Source organism: Pleurodeles waltl, chromosome 9 (assembly GCF_031143425.1).
Source record: "Pleurodeles waltl isolate 20211129_DDA chromosome 9, aPleWal1.hap1.20221129, whole genome shotgun sequence".
Lineage (NCBI taxonomy): Eukaryota > Metazoa > Chordata > Amphibia > Caudata > Salamandridae > Pleurodeles > Pleurodeles waltl.
In genome coordinates this window covers 1,172,559,135-1,172,581,916 of record NC_090448.1, presented here as the reverse complement: position 1 = coordinate 1,172,581,916, position 22,782 = coordinate 1,172,559,135, and the positions used below count along the sequence as shown (strand labels likewise).

The 22,782-nt window shown below is 49.1% G+C and overlaps 1 protein-coding gene across 1 annotated transcript in view; it reads right to left on the bottom strand.

Annotated features, from left to right (window-relative positions):
* SCFD1 (sec1 family domain containing 1) overlaps positions 1 to 22,782 on the bottom strand; it is a 354,775-nt gene that overhangs the window by 86,540 nt on the left and 245,453 nt on the right. The window contains exons 18-19 of the mRNA XM_069209057.1: positions 22,540 to 22,602; positions 20,604 to 20,679 (exon numbers count right to left, since the gene is read on the bottom strand). Of these exons, the coding sequence (XP_069065158.1) occupies positions 20,604 to 20,679; positions 22,540 to 22,602 (139 nt within the window). The remainder of the gene's footprint in view (positions 1 to 20,603; positions 20,680 to 22,539; positions 22,603 to 22,782) is intronic.

Below are 22,782 nucleotides of genomic sequence, written 5' to 3'. Positions count from 1 at the left end.
AGAAGGTGAAGAGGGAGATGCAGAGGAACTCTGATGAGCTCTTGCATTCGTTATCTGGTGAGATCCCCAAAGCAGAGACCCTAAATAGCCAGAAAAGGAGGTTTGGCTACCTAGGAAGGAGGATTGGCTACCAAGAGAGGTAAGAGCCTATCAGAAGGGGCCTCTGACATCACCTGCTGGCACTGGCCATTCAGAGCAGTCCAGTGTGCTAGCAGCACCTCTGAATCCAAGATGGCAGAGGTCTGGGGCACACTGGAGGAGCTCTGGGCACCTCCCCTGGGAGGTGCAGGTCAGGGGAGTGGTCACTCCCCCTTCCTTTGTCCAGTTTCGCACCAGAGCAGGGCTGGGGGATCCCTGAACCGGTGTAGACTGGCTTATGCAGAGATGGGCAGCATCTGTGCCCATCAAAGCATTTCCAGAGGCTGGGGGAGGCTACTCCTCCCCAGCCTTTCTCACCTTTTCCAAAGGGAGAGGGTGTAACACCCTCTCTCTGAGGAAGTCCTTTGTTCTGCCTTCCTGGGCCAGGGCTGCCTGGACCCGAGGGGGGCAGAAACCTGTCTGAGGGGTTGGCAGCAGCAGCAGCTGCAGTGAAACCCCGGAAAGGTAGTTTGGCAGTACCCGGGTTCTGTGCTAGAGACCCGGGGGATCATGGAATTGTCTCCCCAATACCAGAATGGTATTCGGGTGACAATTACATGATCTTAGACATGTTACATGGCCATGTTCGGAGTTACCATTGTGACGCTACACATAGGTAGTGACCTATGTGTAGGGCACGCGTGTAATGGTGTCCCTGCACTCACAAAGTCTGGGGAAATTGCTCTGAACAATGTGGGGGCACCTTGGCTAGTGCCAGGGTGCCCACACACTAAGTAACTTTGCACCCAACCTTCACCAGGTGAAGGTTAGACATATAGGTGACTTATAAGTTACTTATGTGCAGTGTAAAATGGCTGTGAAATAATGTGGGCATTATTTCACTCAGGCTGCAGTGGCAGGCCTGTGTAAGAATTGTCAGAGCTCCCTATGGGTGGCAAAAGAAATGCTGCAGCCCATCGGGATCTCCTGGAAACCCAATACCCTGGGTACCTCAGTACCATATACTAGGGAATTATATGGGTGTACCAGTATGCCAATGTGAATTGGTACATTTAGTCACTAGCCTGTTAGTGACAAATTTGGAAAGCAGAGAGAGCATAACCACTGAGGTTCTGGTTAGCAGAGCCTCAGTGAGACAGTTAGGCACCACACAGGGAACACATACATATAGGTCACAAACTTATGAGCACTGGGGTCCTGACTAGCAGGGTCCCAGTGACACATAACAAACGTACTGAAAACATAGGGTTTTCACTATGAGCACCGGGCCCTGGCTAGCAGGATCCCAGTGAGACAGTGAAAACACCCTGACATACACTCACAAACAGGCCAAAAGTGGGGGTAACAAGGCTAGAAAGAGGCTACTTTCCTACAGTGGCCTGCTGCAGACTGAGTGTTACCACCCTCGGGCTGGAGGGCAGCAATTGCTAAGCCCTTCAACATACTGGAATTGCAAGTGATCGGGCTGAGCTGGCTCCAACAGTGGAATCAAGGTGATTGGGGTGAAATTTACTAGGGAGAAGCCGCATGGGCTCACAACCAGCTCTTCCACCCACTGCGCGTAACAGTGAAGCTGTCAGTGACAACTTATGAGGCAGCGGTGGGTATTGGGCACCTTGGAGACATATCTGCAAACAACCACCCACTTCGGGTTCAGTGGATCCTTCCTTCTTTCTGTATTTTCACCTTGTCAATTGAAGAACACAAAGGAAAAGCTTCGATAGAAATATGTGAATTATTTTCACTAAAGCCTGTGGCTCCCAGAAAGACTCATGAGTAGACACAGGCCCAGCTGATCTCTTACATGCAGGCTCAAAGCAGTGCTGTTGTTATCCATGAGAGATTCAAGGAAAGCATCTCAGTGGAGTGAAACGTAGTGCCATCATCTGAGGGCGTGCTGGGGACACACTACAAAAACAGGAGATGAGGTGGGCTTTTCAGAGAGCCATGAGCCAGCTCGCTAGAGCAATAACATTACAGCCAGAGTAAGATGGTCTCTCCAGGAGGCATAAATGCTTCAATCATAGGCACAGTAAATAAGATTAAAGATCTTGAGAACACAGCAAGAGTCCCAGATCAGGGTTCTTGAAGTTCCTTCATCGATTGGTGTTAGTGATGTTAAACAGATGATGTGATCTTAACTCAAGGTTAGGTGCATAAGGACTTTTCTGACACACTGTTACAGGTGTTTTGTGAGGCTGTGAATGTCTGGCACAGGGTCACAGGTAGGGACGCTGACTGCTAAGCTGAGGGGTGTGAGGCATCAAGAACTCGTCACACGTGCAGCAGCGGAGAAGAAGCACCCAAGGCTGGATGATGCAGGTGGTCATGCTTCTCCTGACTGTGGTCCTTCTCACTGTTGAGGAAACAGAAGCTGCAGCCCATCATAAATAGTTTCTTGTCCTTGGGACTTGATGCTTCTTACTGTTTCCAGAAACTCGAGGGCGAGGCATGAGTGGCAGTCGCATCCTTGCGTCAGCTCTGGAGTTGCTAAGGATATCTAGATAGGTGGGAGGGAACCAGCACTGAGGATGCTGCTGAGAACTGAACTCTCCCTGCCAGAGCTGTCCAGAAACAAGTTTGAGGTTCTTTGGTCTCCGCGATGTCCAGTCCCACGCATGGTCAGTGTTACTTTCGGGGTTTCTTTTATGCAGGGAGTGGGGTGTAAAGTTCCTGTGTTGAGTTCAGCTGGTGAATACCTTACCCCTTTGGGGCCACGAGTACCTCCATCGAAGATTTCTCCTGTCTTACAATGTTTCATAAACATTATAACAGCTGTGATTAGATTTCTCGTTCGCCATACATACTGTTTACGAACCTACGTCTCATGCTCCTGAGTTTAGTGTTATGCTTGACTATGCTGCGTTTAATTTGTTTTGCAAAAAATGCTTGTTTAAAAATGAATTTGACATCTTTTGAGCTTTAAAATGGCTTTTGTTTTGAAGAACATTATCAAACGAAAGCTCAAATTGACCAGAGAGGGAAAATGTTATTTAACAGTCTGGAGTTTAGCAGCAAACATGGAGTTTTTACTGGAGGGTTCAGAAGGAGGCAGGAGATACGGAGAGGAGGCTTTCACTCTTACAAGTGTTTGAAGGGCACCTGTTGACCTGTAATTCAAGTTTTGCATCAGGCTCTGATCTCAGTCATTACATCTCCTGTTGAAGCTTTGGTGGCCTGTCAGGCGCTTTACACGTCAGTCGGTGGCCCGTTCAGATTTAACCTCGAACTTAGGCTAAAGAACAGCGGAAAGTCCATCTTATAAATTTGCTGGTGTTTGTAACGTTCAGAGATGTCAGGTCCTGTGAGAGGGCACATGAGAAGGACAGACAAGTCTCCTCTGTTCCACAGCAGGCCCTGAGCCCTGATGGGAGCTGATCTGCCAAGCCTCGGGGCTGGGTGCCATTAGCACTGCTGTCCTGGCTACTACTAGCCGGTGGGAAGATCTCACAGGCACCCCTCCCCAGCCGCTGATACACCCCAGGAATTACAAAATTAGCCATAAGTGTCCAATTAGGGTCCTGGCCTGTCTGTGCGGACATAGTTTCCCGCAATTTACTCCTGTCTGGCAGGTCCCAATCACTCACAGAGGCCACCTGAGGAATGAGCTCCTATCTCTGGCGTGACCTGGGGCTCCGAAGGGTTTTGTATTTTGAAGGCAGGCCGGCTCTTTTTCTTTAAGGTGCTTGCATCTTCAAACATGACATCCATGTGGCTCGTTCCTTTTCGGCTGGAATAAGGAGAAGTTATCTTCCAATTCTCGTTTCTTTGGATCTAAGGAACAACAGTTGCGTTCCATGAATCCTTTTCCAGCGGTAATGTTACAATGAACTCTGCACACAAGGCTGTAGAAAGAAGGCAGTTTTCAGCCACAACTCAATGAGCACTGTGTCCCCTGTTGTCCAGCCACTGCAGACCGGGTACCATAGACAGGGCCGGCTTTAGGACTGGTGGCACCCTGTGCGACAGTTTATTGTGGTGCCCCCCACGCCATGACCTCCTCTTCGGTTTCAGTCACTCCATCGCTCCCCTTTTACATGCATTCATGTCTTTTAAAGCACTTGTAAAGGCTGGCTTTACTAATCCACTCAGCTAGCCACATAAAATATAGGGGCATATTTAGGAGCTCCTAGCGCCATTCTACCGCCACATTAGGGTCATTTTTTTATGCTAATGTGGCGTTATAAGGCTAAAAGCGCCGTGCCATATTTACAAAGTGGCGCAATGCATGCATTGAGCCGCTTTGTATCCCTTTGCGCTACATTATGCCTGCGCCAGGCATAATGTATGCAAAGGTGGCATTCCCCCACTGGTTTGGGGGGGGGGGGGGCAAAAAAATGACAGATTTCTTTGCGTCATTTTTTCCGGCACTTTTAACGCCTGCTCAGAGCAGGAGTTAAAAGGAGGCGTCTGTTGGTTACAATGGGCCTCTGGGTGCTTTGCAGGGTTAGCATCAAAAACATTTTACGCTAATCCTGCAAAGCGCCGGACTAGCGTAAAAAATTCTGACATTAGTCCCCTAACTACCGCGATGCTGCGCCGTATTTTAAAAACTGCGCACACATGGTGGCGTTAGGGGAGCGCTAGGGGGCGCGGGAGAAGTGGTGCTGCCCTGGGTGCATCGCCACTTTTTTCAAATATGCCCCACACGGGCATATTTAAGAGCCCCTAGTGCCATTCCAATGCCACATTAGTGTAATTGTTTTTAAGCTAATGTGGTGTTAGAAGGCCAAAAACGCTGCGCCATATTTACAAAGTGTGCATTACACCACTTTGTAACCCTTTGCCCTACATTATGCCAGCGCCAGGCATAATGTATGCAAAGGGGGCATCCCCCCAGTAGGGGGGCCAAAAAAATAGCGCAAAGAAATCTGACAGATTTTTTTGCATCATTTTTTTCCAGCACTTTTAACCAGAGCAGGCATTAAAAGGAGGCTTCCATTGGTTACAATGGGCCTCTGGGTGCTTTGCAGGATTAACGTCAACATCTGAAGCTAGTCCTCTAACTACCGCCATGGTGCACCGTATTTTAAATATGACGCACACATGGTGGTGTTAGGGGGGCGCTAAGGGGCAGAAGAAAAGTGTCAGAGCACTGTGTGCAGCACCACTTTTTTCAAATATGCCCCATAGGGCAGTGCTTAGTTTGTATAAAAAAAAATATATATTTTTAAATGATGCCAGTGCCCAAAGTCGTCCTCTTAAACACGAGGCTGCTGCAATTAAATGTGTGAACACGTAATACAGATGCAGCGTAATCCTGAAGCCATCTCGGGCCTCTTCCAACCATTTACAGGCACCCCCTCCCCCTTCAGCTCACTCTTGCGGATTTCTGCTTTTTCTCCATTGTGACGCTTTTTCGTTTTTCTCTTCCTCCGTCTTTCCTATAAGTGTCTTTGTCTCGCAGTAAAAGCTTGAGGCAGAAAAATAAGCGCAGGTCGTCAAAAATAAGTGCTGGTGCTCCGCACCGGAAACAACAAGCACAAATTAGGCACTGCTGTAGGGGCATATTTAAGAGCCCCTAGTGCCATTCTAACGCCACATTATTGTCATTTTTTTTTTACACTAATGTGGCATTAGAAGGCCGAAAACGCTGAGCCATATTTACAGAGGCGCAATGCATGCTCTATGCCACTTTGTCACCCTTTACGCTATATTATGCCTGCGCCAGGCATAATGTATGCAAAGGGGGCATCCCCTAGTTATGGGGACCAAAACAATTACGCAGAGAAATCTGTCAGATTTCTTTGCGTCATTTTTTTTCCGGCACTTTTAACGCCTGCTTACAGCAGGCATTAAAAGGAGGCTTCCATTGGTTACAATGGGCCTCTGGGTGCTTTGCAAGATTAGCGTAACTTTTTTTACGCTAATCCTGCAAAGCGCCAGACTAGTGTAAAAAATTCTGACACTAGTCCCCTAACTACCTCCATGGTGCGCCATATTTTAAATATGACGCACAAATGGTGGCATTAGAGGGCGCTAAGGGGTGGAAGAAAAGTGGCGCTGCACTGCGTGCAGCGCCACTTTTCCTAAATATGCCCCATAGTTCTGTTTTTTTGCAGCAGGCATATTAACCCTCTGTGCTACTTTATGTTGAGTCAAAGCTGCCACTGGGCAAAACCCCGATCTCTCTCTATAGCAGGAACATTGGTATCTTGACATTTTAATTGTTTCTTGAATGCTAAACGCACAAGGAACTTTTCAGCAGGTGCTTTTAAATCGCATGTTTCGTAAGTAATTGCTAAACACAGCGCCCCCCTGAGGTCAGCACCCGGTGCGGCCGCACCGCCTAAAAGCTGGCCCTGACCAGAGATGCCAACTCTCCAGATTCAGGCGGGAGATTACCGATTTCAAGGCTAGTGTCTCACCTTCCGACTCCTGCGTGCAGGAACCCAGTTCAGAGAGTGCTCAGAAAGTTCTGGGCTATTATCATGAGCCCTTGAAACATGTGTTGTTGAGGAATGCGAGTGTGCACCTTGTGCAGACAGATTCTAACTTTTTTGTAACTACTTAAGGAGTGCAAAAAATAAACATGTTGCAATAAATTTCCCCTTTCTGCTTCTCCCTGTTAGAAGAAAGATCAGCAACGTTTCTTTTTCCTTCTTTAATCAGCTGCTTTAATTATGTTTTCCCCTCAGCTGCTAGCTCTGGCAGCAGGCATTGTGGTGTCAGAACTCAATTGTAATAAGTCATTACACTTGAGTTCTGATGTATTTTATTTAAAATAGGCGATCTGGTGCGTCACAAGTCGCCTATTATAAAGAAATTAGAGGCAGGTTTTTACACAGGGATTACAGAATCCCATGCATTACAATTTTCTATGAACAAACTTCAGAATCTTCTATTACTCAATCTGTTTGTTAAATGTGGCTGGGAAAATAAACGGCAAGGTACTGTATAAAGGGATTCAGCAGTGAATACTTGGCAATATACTGAGCAGTACTCAGGTGGGCTTCAAAAAGGGTTTGGCAACTGTGGAATAGGCATTTAGACAGCATATGATCCACTTTTAGGTCGAGCGCACAAGCGCTTTGACCTGTTGTAAGGATTGTGGGCTTCACGCCCATCTCACGCTCATCACTCTCACTCATTCTTGGGCTTGCCTTTCAAAAATCATTTGTTATCATTGGTAAATTCTTTACCTTTGTCCCTCCTTGGGGAGGTGGTGTTACCGCCTTACAGACTAACCCTGTTACATGGATAATTGGACGATTGCCGATATGTTTGACTGTAAGCAAACTTCTTTTTCCTTTTATGTCTCTCCTTCATGCTCATGGCGGCCATCGTGCTTTGAATTGGCACGCTTATGTCAACTGTTTCACTTCTCATTTTCAGTTTATGTGGCAACAAAAGTCCAATTACGAATTTACATCATCAATAGCTCTAACTCGAGCAAATGTGAGACCCATTGCATTGCAAATGCTTGTTAGTTCTGGCAGTTTGTAAACGTAGCCGTATAGAGGAGTGTCCCTTTGACACTGTCGACCCTTTCATTGCTCTGGTCCACCTTGAGGAGGCAGAGAATACCAGAATAGATGGTGCCAGCGACTGCGTGAACATACTGAAGCAAAGGTTCGATACGGGCAGGTGGGCGATGTACTGAAGATTTCAGACTTTAGCTGCTAACGTTTCAGCCTCTTCACTAATGGTGTTATTAGCCGCCTCAATGGTCTGAACCAGGACATGCTCATACCAAGAGGACAAGATTCCTTTGCTTCTATAAGCAGTGAACACTATTCTGTGGTATCTAGTGGAGATCGCAATGCATCCTCTATTTTGTGCAGAGAGTCCTTTGACAATTAAAATTAGTAAGACAAAACACATGGTCATGAACGCAAAAGGAACCCTGAAAACCTCAGTCTGGATAAAGGGAGCTAATCTCGATAAGGCGGGTAGCTTTGACTACCTGGGCGTTTTTAGGAAAGCAGCAGGCACGAGGTCACAACAAGGTGGGTGCAGTGGTAGAAGAGGTTGGATGGTGGCTCCTTGAGTTCAACTATGTAGGTTTATAGAGCAACACTGGTGCCACTACTGCAGACGTGGCACAGATACAGAGCTAGATCACAACCACTGAAACCCAAAGGCCAGAAACCAGATTCCTGAGAATCCTGCTCAGATTGGGAACTGCATCAGTGGCAGAGAAGCTCAAACTTGGATTCAGGATACATGATTAAAATCCTACCTAGGCAAGATGAACATAGAGCTGCACCAGAAGTTTTGTCACTATTGTGTAGATGTTACAAAGTTAAAACATTACATACAAGCTATGGCACGATCATATAGGACAGACGCAGTGCATATCTTTCGCACTGTGTACGTGGACTCTCATGCTGCAAACAATGGGCTCGTTTTATGGCTAGGATTCTCATGCCAAAATGTACTCTTAGCAGAAAGCGCTATTTCCCTTTCTTTCTGAATTGTTTGTGTTGTAATATAAACCACATGATGTGTTTTGTGTAACGTGTTTCAAGTGTATTTTAAACACTGATTGGTTTTGTAGCCTAAAGACTAAGGGATTGAGATTGTGTCCCATGTTGCTCGCCCATTAAGACTTGGCAGAAGTTATATTTGGGATGGAAATACCACGCAGCCTTAGGTATGGCTATTACGCTGGTCGGTATAACCTTAGGGCAATGCTCCTCCCCGCGGAATGAGGCCCTCTGTCAAAACACACACTGCATCGCCATTACTTTCCTTATTTATTTCTTTAACTTTCCCCATAAATTGTTCTGTGGATTTTATTGGAATCGACTTTTCTCAGATGTTGGATGTTCTGGCAACCCCAGTGGGTTCTGGAAGCTTTTTGAACTGGCCTGAAACATCTGTTTATCCCACAAGACCAGGTCTAAGATTGCGCCAGAGTCCCAGCTATTGGCTATGGAGTGCAAGGCAGTGATGCACTCGTCCGCTGTTTCCAGACTCTCCTGGCAAAACAGGTAGAACATGTGGGTCTTTCCAAAGCTCTAAACAATTTTCTTGTTAAAAGTTCCTCAAATTTAATTTATTGCTAATCATACATACACTCCTTTTCCACGCTTTTCATTCTCGGTAGGAGGCAAAGTTTACAGTATTTGCTGGCCCTACACTATGGAGCAATGCAGTAGGTTTCCTCCCTGACGTTAGTTCAGGTCCATCCATTACATAGGAATCCAAGAGAGGTCCAGGGAAGAGAGGGGCGCTCTCATGCCATGTATTTAGATAAGACATGTTGTATACATTGAATGTAAACGTAACCCGCTTACAGTATATGGTTCACCTGAAAATCAGGCAAGAATTCAGTCATCCTGGGTCAAACACCCAGAGCTTTATCTTCCAAGTAAAAGGTACTCCCCCTCGGAGCCTTGCGGTATGCCAGCAAACACCTGGGGCATTGATGCATGTTGGGAAGATTAGGGTATTGGAGCCCTGAAAAGTTGTGGGCACAATACCCAGCTACAAACCTTTCCGATGAATGCTGAGACTATAAGCCCAAACAAAACTCAGGGGCTGAAGACACTTCCTGCAGAAAAAGACTGGAGAGAATCAGATATTCACATCTACTGAGTCTGCCAAGGAGATCACAGTTCACAGGATGAGAAAGGACAGCAGGCTACCTCTTGACAGCAACAGTTCACAGTACCCTTTTAATATCCATCTGTAGCAGCACAGTCCCCCCTGGGTGTACTCCACAGGACAGTCGCCCCCTGGGATCTCACCAGGACTACAAACCACACTTTCCTCTTCATATTTCTCATCTTTCATGGTTCTTTCATGGCCATCCAACCACAGGTTCTTCTTCATGGTGGTCTCAACACATATGAACCTTGGTTCCTTTTTCTCTCAGTTATCTCCTCTTGAAGCCCAGAAGCCATTGCTTTTCCTTCCCAGTTGTGAACTTGAAGGCCTACAAATCTAGCTTTCTTCTCCCTAGATCCCTTGGGGCACAAGAATTGTTTTTCTTCCTATTTCTAGACCTCTGAGGCTGAAAATGTGAGTTTCTTCTTTGCAGCTTTTATTTAGGACTTACAGACCTTTGCTTCATGGTTCTCCTCTTGTAAGTCAAAGACTCAAGGGATCTTCTTCACAGTTTTTTTGCCTCAAAATGTAAGTAATGTTGTTTCTTCTTTAGTGACCTCATCTCATGAGGACTTTCACCTGGCTCCTTCGTATTCCACTTTCGTGAGGAACCACTGTGCATAGCAAGATTACCAAAGTGTGCTGTGCTTTTCTACATAGGAAATGTGAAGCCCCAGGGCTTGTGCGTATGTAGCCCTCCCATACTCCCAGTGTCCCTTATGCATAAGTACCTTGTCCACCTTTGCCGCGGGATGCTTTCACATGCTAACCTTGTGTGAAAGAAAGTGGGAGCTCACCTTGGGATCTCAGAGGACACTTGCATTAGGATATAATTTTCTTCGGTCTTGTTCTCTTCGGACTGCTGGAAGTCCAGGTCACATGCTTGGCCGCCCAGATGGCATGGTCTGTTGGGGCAGTTCTACGGTTCACATCCATGCCTGGCACTTTGGTATGGGTCACGTTGTCTCTCTACCCGGGGATCGCCAGCTGTTCCTTCTGCCTGTGTGTGAATCCTATGCAAGGTCCAGCCTTACCTCTTTGGGGGAGTCTGGACCCCACTACCAGCTATGAAGGACCACCTGAGTAAGGGATCTGGTATACTTGAGTGTTTACTCTCGAAACCCTCCCCATGAGGGAACACTACTGCTTAAGCTGAAAAAAAAAAACCAGGATGATACGTCTGCTGAAGAATGTGTGAGGAAGGGGGTGGCAAGGGCCAAAAATAGTGAGAAGTGGGCACGATGGAAGCAGCATGGAAAAGAAGGGCTGGTCAGGATGGATGGTATGTTGGGGAAAGGAGATAAGACAAGACATTCCGCGAAGGAGAGAGAACGAGGGGAAGAAAAGCCAGTGTCTAAGCTAAAGGGAAGAGGCAGGAGCAGCGGTTCGGTGCGGCTGCGCTGGGAGTGCCTCGCACAGGCAGGGCCCTGCTACCAGCCTGGTTACCAGGAGGATTACAATGCTCCCCACTGAGGCTCGTCGAGGCACAGTGGGGCTCTCCCCGCCCTAGGCTCGCACAGAAAACCGGCTCGAAAAATCAATTTTCAAGTCACAAGAATGAAAAGTCTCTAAGTTAAGAATGTCAAATTGGCTGCAGTTTTGTCTTAATAAGATGAGAAGACTTCCTTTCGGCAGGTCCTCTGCAGGACCAAGGCAGGCGATATGACCAACAAAAGGAAGGGGCTGCTGGGGCCACAGAGCCCTAACTTTTCTGTGCCCCTCCGACAAGCAGTGCCTCTGCTACCTGCATGGTGGATATCAGAGGATAGCCACCAGGCAGACACCACACATGCGGTGTGTCTGTGAAGAGTGGCATCTTGAAGTCCCCAGCCAAAGGCCAAGTAGTCTGTGTGTCTGAGATGCGTGACATCCTGAACCACCAGACAAAGGCCAAGCACTGGATGTGCCTGTGAAGGGTGGCATCCTGAATCCACAATGTAGATGCCAGACATGGGGTGTGTCTGTGGAGGGTGGCATCCTGAAGCGACAAGGTAGATGTCAGACATGGGGTGTGTCTGTGAAGGGTGACATCCTGATGCCACCAGGCAGAGGCCAAGTATGCGGTGTGACTGAGAAGGGTGCCATCCTGAAGCCACCAGGCAGAGGCCAGGCACATGGTGTCTCAGAGAAACGTGGCATCCTGAAGCCACTAGGCAGAGGCCAAGTACGTGGTGTCTGTGAAGGGTGGCAACCTGAAGCCACAAGGCAGAGGCCAAGCATGCGTTGTGTCTGAGAAGGGTGGCATCCTGAAGCCACCAGACAAAGGCCAGGCAGTATGTGTGTCTGTAAAAGGTGGTAACCTGAAGCCACCAGGCAGATGCCAAGCAGTCTGTGTGTCCATGAAGAGTGGCATCCTGAAGCCACCAGGCAGAGGCCAAGCACACGGTGGGTCTGTGAAGGGAGGCCATCCTGATGCCAGCAGGCAGAGGCCAAGCACACGGTGGGTCTGTGAAGAGTGGCATCCTGAAGGCACCAGGCAGAGGCCAAGCACGGGGTGTGTCAGTGAAGAGTGGCATCCTGATGCCACCAGGCAGAGGCCAAGCATGGGGTGTGTCTGTGAAGGGTGGCATCCTGAAGCCACCAGGCAGAGGCCAAGCACAGGGTGTGTCTGTGAAGGGTAGCATCCTTAATCCACAAGGTAGATGCCAGAGATGTGGTGTGTCTGAGAAGGGTGGCATCCTGAAGCCACCAGGCAGAGGCCAAGCACAAGTGTGTCTGAGAAGGGTGGCATCCTGAAGCCACCAGAAAGAAGCCAAGCACGGGGTGTGTCTGTGAAGGGTGCCATCCTGAAGCCACCAGGCAGATATCAGACATAACCCAAGCACGGGTTGTGTCTGAGAAGGGTGGCATCCTGAAGCCCCCCTATGCCTCACAGAGGTTGGTTGTGGGAGGTCTGGACTGGAGTCGTCCCCCTTCCCCCTCTGTACAGAGACTGGTTGCAGAGGTGGAAGTTTTGGGTGGGAGTCATGCCCCCTTCCCTACACAGGTTGGTTGTCTGGACTGGAGTCATGATTTCTGGGCCCTACAGAGGTTGGTTGAAGATGTGGGAGGTCTGGATTGGCTCCCTGCTCTACAGAAGTCGGTTCTAGAGGTGGGAGGTCTGGGTTGGAGTCGGGGCCCGCTGCCCACAGAGGTTGGTTGCAGAGGTGGGAGGTCTGGGCTAGTGTCAGTCCTAACGCTGCCCACCTGCCCCTACAGAGGTTGGTTGTAAAGGTGAGATGTCTGGACTGGAGTCATGGCTCCCTGCTCTACATAGGTTGGTTGTAGAGTTATACCCACCTTGTCCTTGGTACGACCCTCAAACCAAAAATGTAACTACCGGTCTGTAATACTCCGAACTCTACAGGAAACGAGGCATATGAGTGACTCTGCCACTGAACCGTGCCCTCACAGATGGAAGTCGTGGTGGGGCCCTGGAAAGGGAGGCTTCAGGGGAGAACATCGAGAAAGGGGAGCCATCCTGCGAGATTCCAATTTACCATTTTTGGGGTTGAGGCTGCGAGAGCATGCGCTGGTGCATGCTTTTCACTCGCGAGGCTCTGTTGTGTACAGTAAAGGGCTTGGAGCCCGCACGTGGCTTACCATTTGTTGGTTTGTGTGACATTTTTTCTTTATTACCATGTAATTCGTTCGTTCCTGTGTGTGGAGCAGGGATCAAGCACTGATTGATTCAACTTAATCAGTGCCCATCTGCTGCTCCCCATGTGACTGAGGTACTGTTTTGTTCTTTTTAACTTCTAGTGCCCTGCAAACAGAAGACACGTGTGACTGGCAAAAACATGCCCAGCAGGACAAACAAAATTGAAAGGTTTTGTTTTCTATACTTAACTTTCTTTTCTCTCTTTGCACTCATGTTTCATTTTGTTTTTGCTTATGGGCGCTGTTCTCAAAAGATCTTGATCTAAAAATTGCAAAGCGAAATTGTTTCTTTCTTATGTGTAATTTCTGAAATGATGCTTTAACATATAATCGTACAGTACACTCCAATCCAATCCACCCTACCTCACACCAATCCACCTCACTCAATCCAATCCACCCCACTCCAATCCAAAACAATCTGCCCCACTCCAATCCAAAACAATCTGCCCCATTACAACCTGCCCTCTCCTACCAAAACAATTGTCCCCACTCCAATCTGCCCAGTCCATTCGGCCCATCTCCAATCCAAGACAATCTGTCCACTTGAATCTTCTCCATGCCAATCTGCCCCACACCAATTTAAAACAATCTGCCCCACTCCAATTCAAACCAATCTGCCCTACTCCAATATGCCCCATGCAATCTGCCCTACTCAAATCCAAAATAATTTGCCCCACTCCAATCCGATCCACCTCCCCCAAACCAATCCACCCACTCCATCCCAATTCACCCCACCCCAGTCTGACCAACTCCACACCAATCTGATCCAGCTCAATCCAATCAACCTCACTCAACCCCAGACCACCCTGCTCCAATCCAACACAAACCACCCCCACTCCAGTCCAAATCAACCTGACCCACTCCAATCTACTCAACTTCAGTCCAAAACAATCTGCTCCACTCCAGTCCATGACAATACACCTGTTCCAATGCAACAATCTTCCCCATCCAATGTGCCCCACTCCAATCCAAAACAATCTGCCCCACTCCAATCCGCCCCACTCCACCTCACCCCAATTCAATCCACCCACTCTATCCCAGTTCACCCTAATCCGATCGAATCCATCCACCAAATCTAATCCACGCCACGCCACACCACACCACCCCACTCCAACCCAAAACTATCGGACCCACTCCAATCTACCCCACTCCAATCCAAAACATTCTGCCCCACTCCAATCCAAAACAATCTGCCCCACTCCAATCCGCCCAAGTCCAATCCACTCCACTACAATCCGCCCCACTCTAAACTGCCCCACTCCATCTCAATTCACCCCACTCCAATCCACCATGATCCACTCATCCCACATCAATCCACCACAGCCCAGTCTATCTAATCCAATCCACCTCACCCCAATCCAATCCACCCACTGCAATACAATACAATCCACCCCACTCTAGTCCAGTCCACCCACACCAATCCAACTCACCTGACTCCAATTCACCCCACTCAAAACCAACCCAACCCACGCCGCTCCAATCCACCCTACCCCATTCCAATCCAACCCATCACACTCCAATCCACCACCATTCCAATCCAACCCACTCAACTCCAATCCAACCCACCCAAGTCCAATCTGCTCCACTCCCATCCAGTGCAATCCACCCACTCAAATCCATTCCACACTGTTCCAGTGCAATCCACCCGCCTCACTCCACCCCACTCACCCCTCTCCAAGCCATCCCACTCCAATCCAATCTACCTTAATCCACCTCACTCTAGACCAATCCAGTTCACCTTAATCCACCCCACCCCAGGACAATCCATCCCACTCCAAACCACCTTAATCCCCCCATTCCAATCCATCCCACAACAATCCAATTCACCCCACTTTAACCCGATCCACCAAAATCCATCCCACTCAAATCCAATCCACTCATCTCCAATTCACATTCCAATCCACCCCACTCCAATCCATTCCAAACCAATCCACCTCACCCTATTTCAATCCACCCCAATCCATCCAGTCCACCCACTCCAATCCACCCCACTCTACTCTAATCCAATCCACACCACCCTATTCCACTCCATTCTAGGCCACTACACTCTACAACACTCTCTACCACTGAAATGTACTCCCCTCTACAACACTCTACTCCCCTTAGTCTACGACACTCTGCTCCAACAAATCCACTCTACTCCCCCCACTTCACTCTAGGACACTCCACGCCACTAACTTTCAGCCATGCCGAACAGGAGCCACACTGGAGTACAACATGACAAAACACATTGCCAAACTCTTGCATAGGAGAGGCCTACTGGCTGTGCCAATGCTTGTTTCACAAGATTTCACTCCTGATTCCCCTCCAGTTGACTGCCCGGACCTGTTCTGCCTCAGCCGTCCTCTGAAAGAAGCGCCTAGAGTTCTCCGGTGTGCGCCAGAAAGTGACAGGTGTAAACTAACACCGCATTGACCCTGTGTGAATATGGAAAGTCTTTTTTCCAAGCCTCGTCAGATTGTCAATTTTCTCCCGCCTCTCGTGGTGTTAACGCCTTCTTTTGACATCTTCCAGGCACGTGTGCGCCTATAGGACGGCTGGTCATAGCTGGGGCTCTTGGATTGCAGTTTATTGACCTCGTGAGAACACATTTGGTAACATTAGCAGCCTGACTAATGAGGGCGTGGTAACACGCAGAGGTGATGTGGTCATGCGGCAGGTAACTCGGTGGGTGAGTCTCCTGCTGCGGAGGTGCGTGGGCACTGATGGGGGCACCCGAGCTGCACCGGTCCGAGCTGCTGGCCCCGAGGTCACGGCAGAGGGGCTATGGAAGGAGGGGGTGCCAAATGCAGAGGGGCTGTAAGAAGTCATCACTGCTGAGAGAGGTTACTGAGTGAGGAGCTGTTGTGAGTTGATGGGGACCCCCCTCTTCAGAGTGAGGTTGACGGGAGCCCCATCTGAATGGACAGAGGAGCACCAAGGTGTCTCACTGGAGGGAAGAAACGAGCTGCAGGGGGCGTGGGGGCAGTGGCTCTGAAGGAGTCACTGAAAAGGAGAGGGCTCAGGAGAGAATCCCTTACAGGTGGGTGTCACTGAAAGCGAGGGGCTCAGGAGAGAACCCCTCACAGGAGGTGTCACTGAAAGCGAGGGGTTCAGGAGAGAACCCCTCACAGGAGGGTGCCACTGAAAGGGGGGGGCTCAGGAGGGAACCCCTCACAGGAGGTGTCACTGAAAGCGAGGGGGCTCAGGAGAGAACCGCTCACAGGAGGGTGTCACTGAAAGCGAGGGGGCTCAGGAGAGAACCGCTCACAGGAGGGTGTCACTGAAAGGGAGGGGCTCAGGAGAGAACCCCTCACAGGAGGTGTCCCTGGAAGCGAGGGGGCTCAGGAGAGAACCGCTCACAGGATGGTGTCACTGAAAGCGAGGGGCTCAGGAGAGAACCCCTCACAGGAGGGTGCCACTGAAAGGGGGGGGCTCAGGAGGGAACCCCTCACAGGAGGTGTCACTGAAAGCGAGGGGGCTCAGGAGAGAACCGCTCACAGGAGGGTGTCACTGAAAGCGAGGGGCTCAGGAGAGGACCCCTCACAGGAGGTGTCACTGAAAGCGAGGGGGCTCAGAAGAGAACCGCTCACAGGAGGGTGTCACTGAAAGCGAGGGGCTCAGGAAAGAACCCCTCACAGCAGGGTGTCACTGAAAGGGAGGGGCTCAGGAGAGAACCCCTCACAGGAGGGTGTCACTGAAAGGGAGGGGCTCAGGAGAGAACCGCTCACAGGAGGTGTCACTGAAAGCGAGGGGGCTCAGGAGAGAACCCCTCACAGGAGGGTGTCACTGAAAGGGAGGGGCTCAGGAGAGAACCCCTCACAGGAGGTGTCCCTGGAAGCGAGGGGGCTCAGGAGAGAACCGCTCACAGGAGGGTGTCACTGAAAGCGAGGGGCTCAGGAGAGAACCCCTCACAGGAGGGTGCCACTGAAGGGGAGGGGCTCAGGAGAGAACCCCTCACAGGAGGTGTCACTGAAAGCGAGGGGGCTCAGGAGAGAACCGCTCACAGGAGGGTGTCACTGAAAGCGAGGGGGCTCAGGAGAGAACCGCTCACAGGAGGGTGTCACTGAAAGCGAGGGGCTCAGGAGAGAACCCTTCACAGGAGGGTGCCACTGAAAGGGAGGGGCTCAGGAGAGAACCCCTCACAGGAGGTGTCACTGAAAGTGAGGGGGCTCAGAAGAGAACCGCTCACAGGAGGTGTCACTGAAAGCGAGGGGGCTCAGGAGAGAACCGCTCACAGGAGGGTGTCACTGAAAGGGAGGGGCTCAGAAAAGAACCCCTCACAGGAGGGTGTCACTGAAAGGGAGGGGCTCAGGAGAGAACCGCTCACAGGAGGTGTCACTGAAAGCGAGGGGGCTCAGGAGAGAACCCCTCACAGGAGGGTGTCACTGAAAGGGAGGGGCTCAGGAGAGAACCGCTCACAGGAGGGTGTCACTGAAAGCGAGGGGCTCAGGAGAGAACCCCTCACAGGAGGGTGCCACTGAAAGGGAGGGGCTCAGGAGAGAACCCCTCACAGGAGGTGTCACTGAAAGCGAGGGGGCTCAGGAGAGAACCGCTCACAGGAGGGTGTCACTGAAAGCGAGGGGGCTCAGGAGAGAACCGCTCACAGGAGGGTGTCACTGAAAGGGAGGGGCTCAGGAGAGAACCCCTCACAGGAGGGTGCCACTGGAAGCGAGGGGGCTCAGGAGAGAACCGCTCACAGGAGGTATCACTGAAAGCGAGGGGCTCAGGAGAGAACCCCTCACAGGAGGGTGCCACTGAAAGCGAGGGGCTCAGGAGAGAACCCCTCACAGGAGGTGTCACTGAAAGCGAGGGGCTCAGGAGAGAACCCCTCACAGGAGGTGTCACTGAAAGGGAGGGGCTCAGGAGAGAACCGCTCACAGGAGGTGTCACTGAAAGGGAGGGGACTCACGAGAGAAATACTCACACCCTTCCTCATAGCACAGTCTTTCCAGGTGACTCAATGTTTTACGCCTCCTTATTGCATTCTAACTATAGGTCACAATAACATTGCAAACATAAGCATCGGTCAGATTTCAGAGAAAGTCAGAAGCCGCCTGGTGGTAAATCAAGCCCAGTGTTACGAATAAGGGCCAGAGAACGCGTGATCTAATATCTCTGTAGAGTTTATAAAGCAACATGGAACGCATTGTAAAATGCCGGGTTCTTCCATCACGAGGACACATGGGTAGATTTGATGACCAAGGCTTTGATTTAGGGAATGCAACAGTATAATGAAGCCACTGAAAACGTAATCTAGTCAGCTAAAGTCTATCCTGATCATATTTATCAGGTAACCTTGTATCCCCTGTGGTATCGGGCCCTTGAATAACTCTCCACTGGGACCCTAGTCTTTCACAAACTCCCTTTTCCCCATAAAGTCGGCACTCACTCTTATTAAATTGCAATATGTTAGCGGGATCCCGGATACTACAATTTCCCTTTAGTTTCTGCAGTAAACCATGAATCTACTGAAACCAGGGGATTTTTCCATACTGATCAGGTTCTAGGCAATCCCTTATAGTCTCTAGTAAATTTGATGCCTGATGTACTCCAGATACTGTGCCATTTAATCACACTGCTACGATAAATCATATGCGTGTCGTAGCCTGGGGTGCATGGTGGGACCGCTAGAAGTCTACATAAAAGGGTGTTCTCCCGAGTCTGAATCTTTTTACTGTTTGTCATACCCTGAACTGGTGCCCTGTAGAGGGCACTGTGTCTAAGACCTGTAAAATAGAGGGGGTAGCTCTGCCGTCTAAAAGATGGGTCTAAGACCTTTAAAAGGTATGGGGTAGCTCAAACGCTAAGAGGTAATTATACGAAATTTAGAACCCGGAGGATAGATCTGTTGCCTGAGGGATCTCTCTCAGCCTTCTGAAGCCCAGAGTATAGATCTGCTCTCTAAGGGGTGGGGCAAAGATCTGTAAAGTCTAGGGGATAGCTCTATTGTCTAGGGGACAGTTCTGCTGCCTGAAGGGTGGCCCTAAGACTTATAAGACCTGGAGGATAGCTCTGCTGCCTGATGGGTGGCCTCAAGACTGATAAAACCTGAAGGATAGCTCTTCTCTCTAAGGGGTGGGACAAAGACCTGTAAAACCTAAGGGGATATCAATTGTACATCTTCTAAAATCTAGATGATAGCTATGCTCTTTAAGGGGTGAGATAAAGACTTGTAAATATCTAGGGGATAGCTCTATTGTCTAGGACAGCGGTCTCCAAACTCTTTAACGCCCCCCCCCCCCGGTTGAAAAATTAAAATCATTGGGCCCCCCTCAGAATTTTTCACAATTATTTTATAAAGATGGTAATGTACAAATATGTCTAGACCTATTTAAACATTTCAGTTAGGTACTGTTACCTTTTAAAAAATTCAATAACATGCTTCTGCTTAAAACAAAAACCTTTAATGCTTCTTTTGGCCACAGTTTGGTGTCCCTCCCCTCCCCACCCCCCCCCTCCGGGATCACTTGAGACCCCCTTAGGGGACCCGCTTCCCAGTTTGAAGACCTCTGGTCTAGGGGATAGTTCTGCTGCCTGAGAGATGGCCTTAAGACTTCTAAAACCTGGAGGACACCTCTACTCTGTTAGGGGTGGGACAAAGACCTCTAAAACCTAGGAGATATCTCTAAGACTTCTTCTAAAACCCAGACGATAGCACTGCTCTCTGAGGGTTGGGACAAAGACCTGTAACAACTATGGTACAGCTCTGCTGTCTAAGGGGATAGGTCTAGGACTTCTAAAACCCAGAGAATATCTGTACTCTGAAAGGGATGGGACACAGAGCTGTATAAACTATGGGATACCTCTGCTGTCTGGTGGGTTGGTCTAAGACCTGTAAAATATGGGGCAATGGTTCTTAACCTGTGGTCTTGGGACCCCCTGGGGGTCTGCAATGCCTACTCTGGGTATCCTCAGATTTGTGGGAGCAGTGCAAATGGTGTGCCTGGCTCCCAGTAATAACTCAGTGAGGGGGGGTCCCTGGATTCCAATGATGATTCAGTGGGGATGCCCAGATTCCAGCAATGATTAAGTGGGGGTCTATAAAAGTCAAAACGGTAATAACCACTGATCCGAGGAATAGCTTTGCTGTCTAAAGAGTGGGTTTAAGACCTGTAAATCCTAGGAGATTGCTCTGATATTCACACTCAAGCTTTACAACTCTAAACAATCAGAGAAAGAGCCCTCTTGGCCAAGATCGGAACCCGTGACTTCTGTGCAACCAGATGGTTCTTCTGTTCAGGTTCTGTGTAACCCGAGGGACAGCTCTACCTGATCCTGAACATTAAAAGCTCCAAGAGAGACCGTGAGACCTGAACATTAATACTCACGTGTTGCTTCAGCACCAGGTTCTTGACTCCTTCCATGACAAACTGGGAGCCTGTGTTCATAACTCGTGACAAGAGACTGGAGGAGAGGAAAAAAAGAACATAAGCCAAGGCCCCTAAGGTAAGTAAGCAGAGAATTGGAATCAGAGCTTGTCCAAATCTCATGATGCAGCAACCTCTCTATTTCCTTCCCCCAGTCCCTCCGTTCAGTGCCACACGAGTGCAATTGAACGCCACACCCCAGCTGTGGAGAAAACCAGCCCATGCCATAACTTTAGGGATTCTAGACATATAACTGGTACCTGTGCACTGTTCATCGAACCCCACACTTGGGCTGACAGGAACCTGTGCAATGTTTCTCAATACCCAAGAGTTTGACTGAAGGGTACCTATGCAGTGTTCCACCAGTTTTGTTCCCGTCTGCAGTCCGTCAAGTGACAGATCACTCTCCCTCTTAGAAGCCACAAACGTCTGATGCACAAGCTCAGTTCTTTTTGTCCTGGGGCTCTCAGGAATTACAGTGACACATTATAAAGGTAGTCAAACTATCTCTGTTTGAAGGACAGATGGAGCTCTGTCAACCTTCCAAACAATATCGAGCTGCCTTAGGCCTTCAACTTCAGTGAGATCCCCAGATGGGTTTCAGGCTTCAGGTCTTCAGTTCTGGTCTCCAGTACAAACTCTCAGTCCTGCTGGGACCTTCAACTAGTATAAACCCACTCAATTCTCCCTGTGTGAAGGTCAGAGAGACCTTTGTCAGCTACTTACCCACATACCAAGCTGCTTCAGGCCCTCAGACTCCTGGAGATGTGTGCAGGATACGGGTCGTAAATGCAAACTCTCAGTATTGCTGGGATCGCACATTCTCTCATCAACTTATGTAACCCTTCCTGTGTCAAGGGCAGCTGGAGCGCCATCAACTTTCTACCAGGCGCTTTAAATTCTACAGCCACGGAACTCTTTAGAGGAAACTATCAGTGCTGCTGGGACCTTGCGCTCTCTCTTATCAACGCCAGTCATTCTTCCCTCTGCAAAGCATGGATACCTCAGTCAATCATTGCACCCATGTGAATGTGCTTTAGGTAGTCATTGTTCCCTGTGTAAAGGATGGATAGCACTCAGTCAATCATTTAACCCATGTAAATCTGCTTTAGGCAGTCATTCCTCCCAGTGTAAAGGATGGATAGCACTAAGTCAATCATTTAACCCAGGTGAATCTGCTTTAGGCAGTCATTCCTCCCTGTGTAAAGGATGGATAGCACTCAGTCAATCATTCAACCCATGTGAATCTTGCTTTAGGCAGTCATTGGATAGCACTTAGTCAATCATTTAACCCATGTGAATCTGCTTTAGGGAGTCATTCTTTGCTGAGTAAAGGATGGAGAGCACTCTGTCAATCAATTGCACCCATGTGAATCTGCTTTAGGCAGTCATTCTACACTGCATAAAGGATGGAGAGCACTCATTCAATCATTGCACCCATGTGAATCTGCTTTAGGCAGTCATTCTTCGCTGTGTAAAGGATGGATAGCACTCAGTCAATCATAGTACCTATGGGAAACTGCTTTAGGTAGTCATTCTTCCATGTGTAAAGGATGGATAGCACTCAGTCAACTATCTAACCCATGTGAATCTGCTTTAGGTAGTCATTTATCGCTGTGTAAAGGATGGATAGCACTCAGTCAATCATTGCACCCATGTGAGTCTGCGTTAGGCAGCCATTCTTTCCTGTTTAAAGGATGGATAGCACTCAGTCAATCATTCACCCCATATGAATAAGCTTTAGGACTTGCAAGCCCTGGACGCTTTCCCAGGATAAAGGTCTTCACTTCACACCACCCTGAGTGCAGAATGACAATCTCTGAAGAAAGCTACACAACAGAAAGAAACCCTCTCCCAGCAATAGGTGCACAGGCATCCATGCCACCCCAGCGCTCACCTCTTGGACTTCGCTGCACTGCTGCCATAGTTGAGCGGCGTAGATGCCATCTTGGCAAAGGCTCTGCAGGACGATAGACAAATGATGACGTGCAGTTAGAAGACTATGTAGTGCGAATGCACACAGGAAGCAGCAACAGGAAATACATTTAACATAAGACCCTCTGCGTAGCTCATTCCTGTCCTAACCTTACCACATAGATCCACTCTAGCGGTGCACACTGGCAAAGGTCCAGTGTTGAGT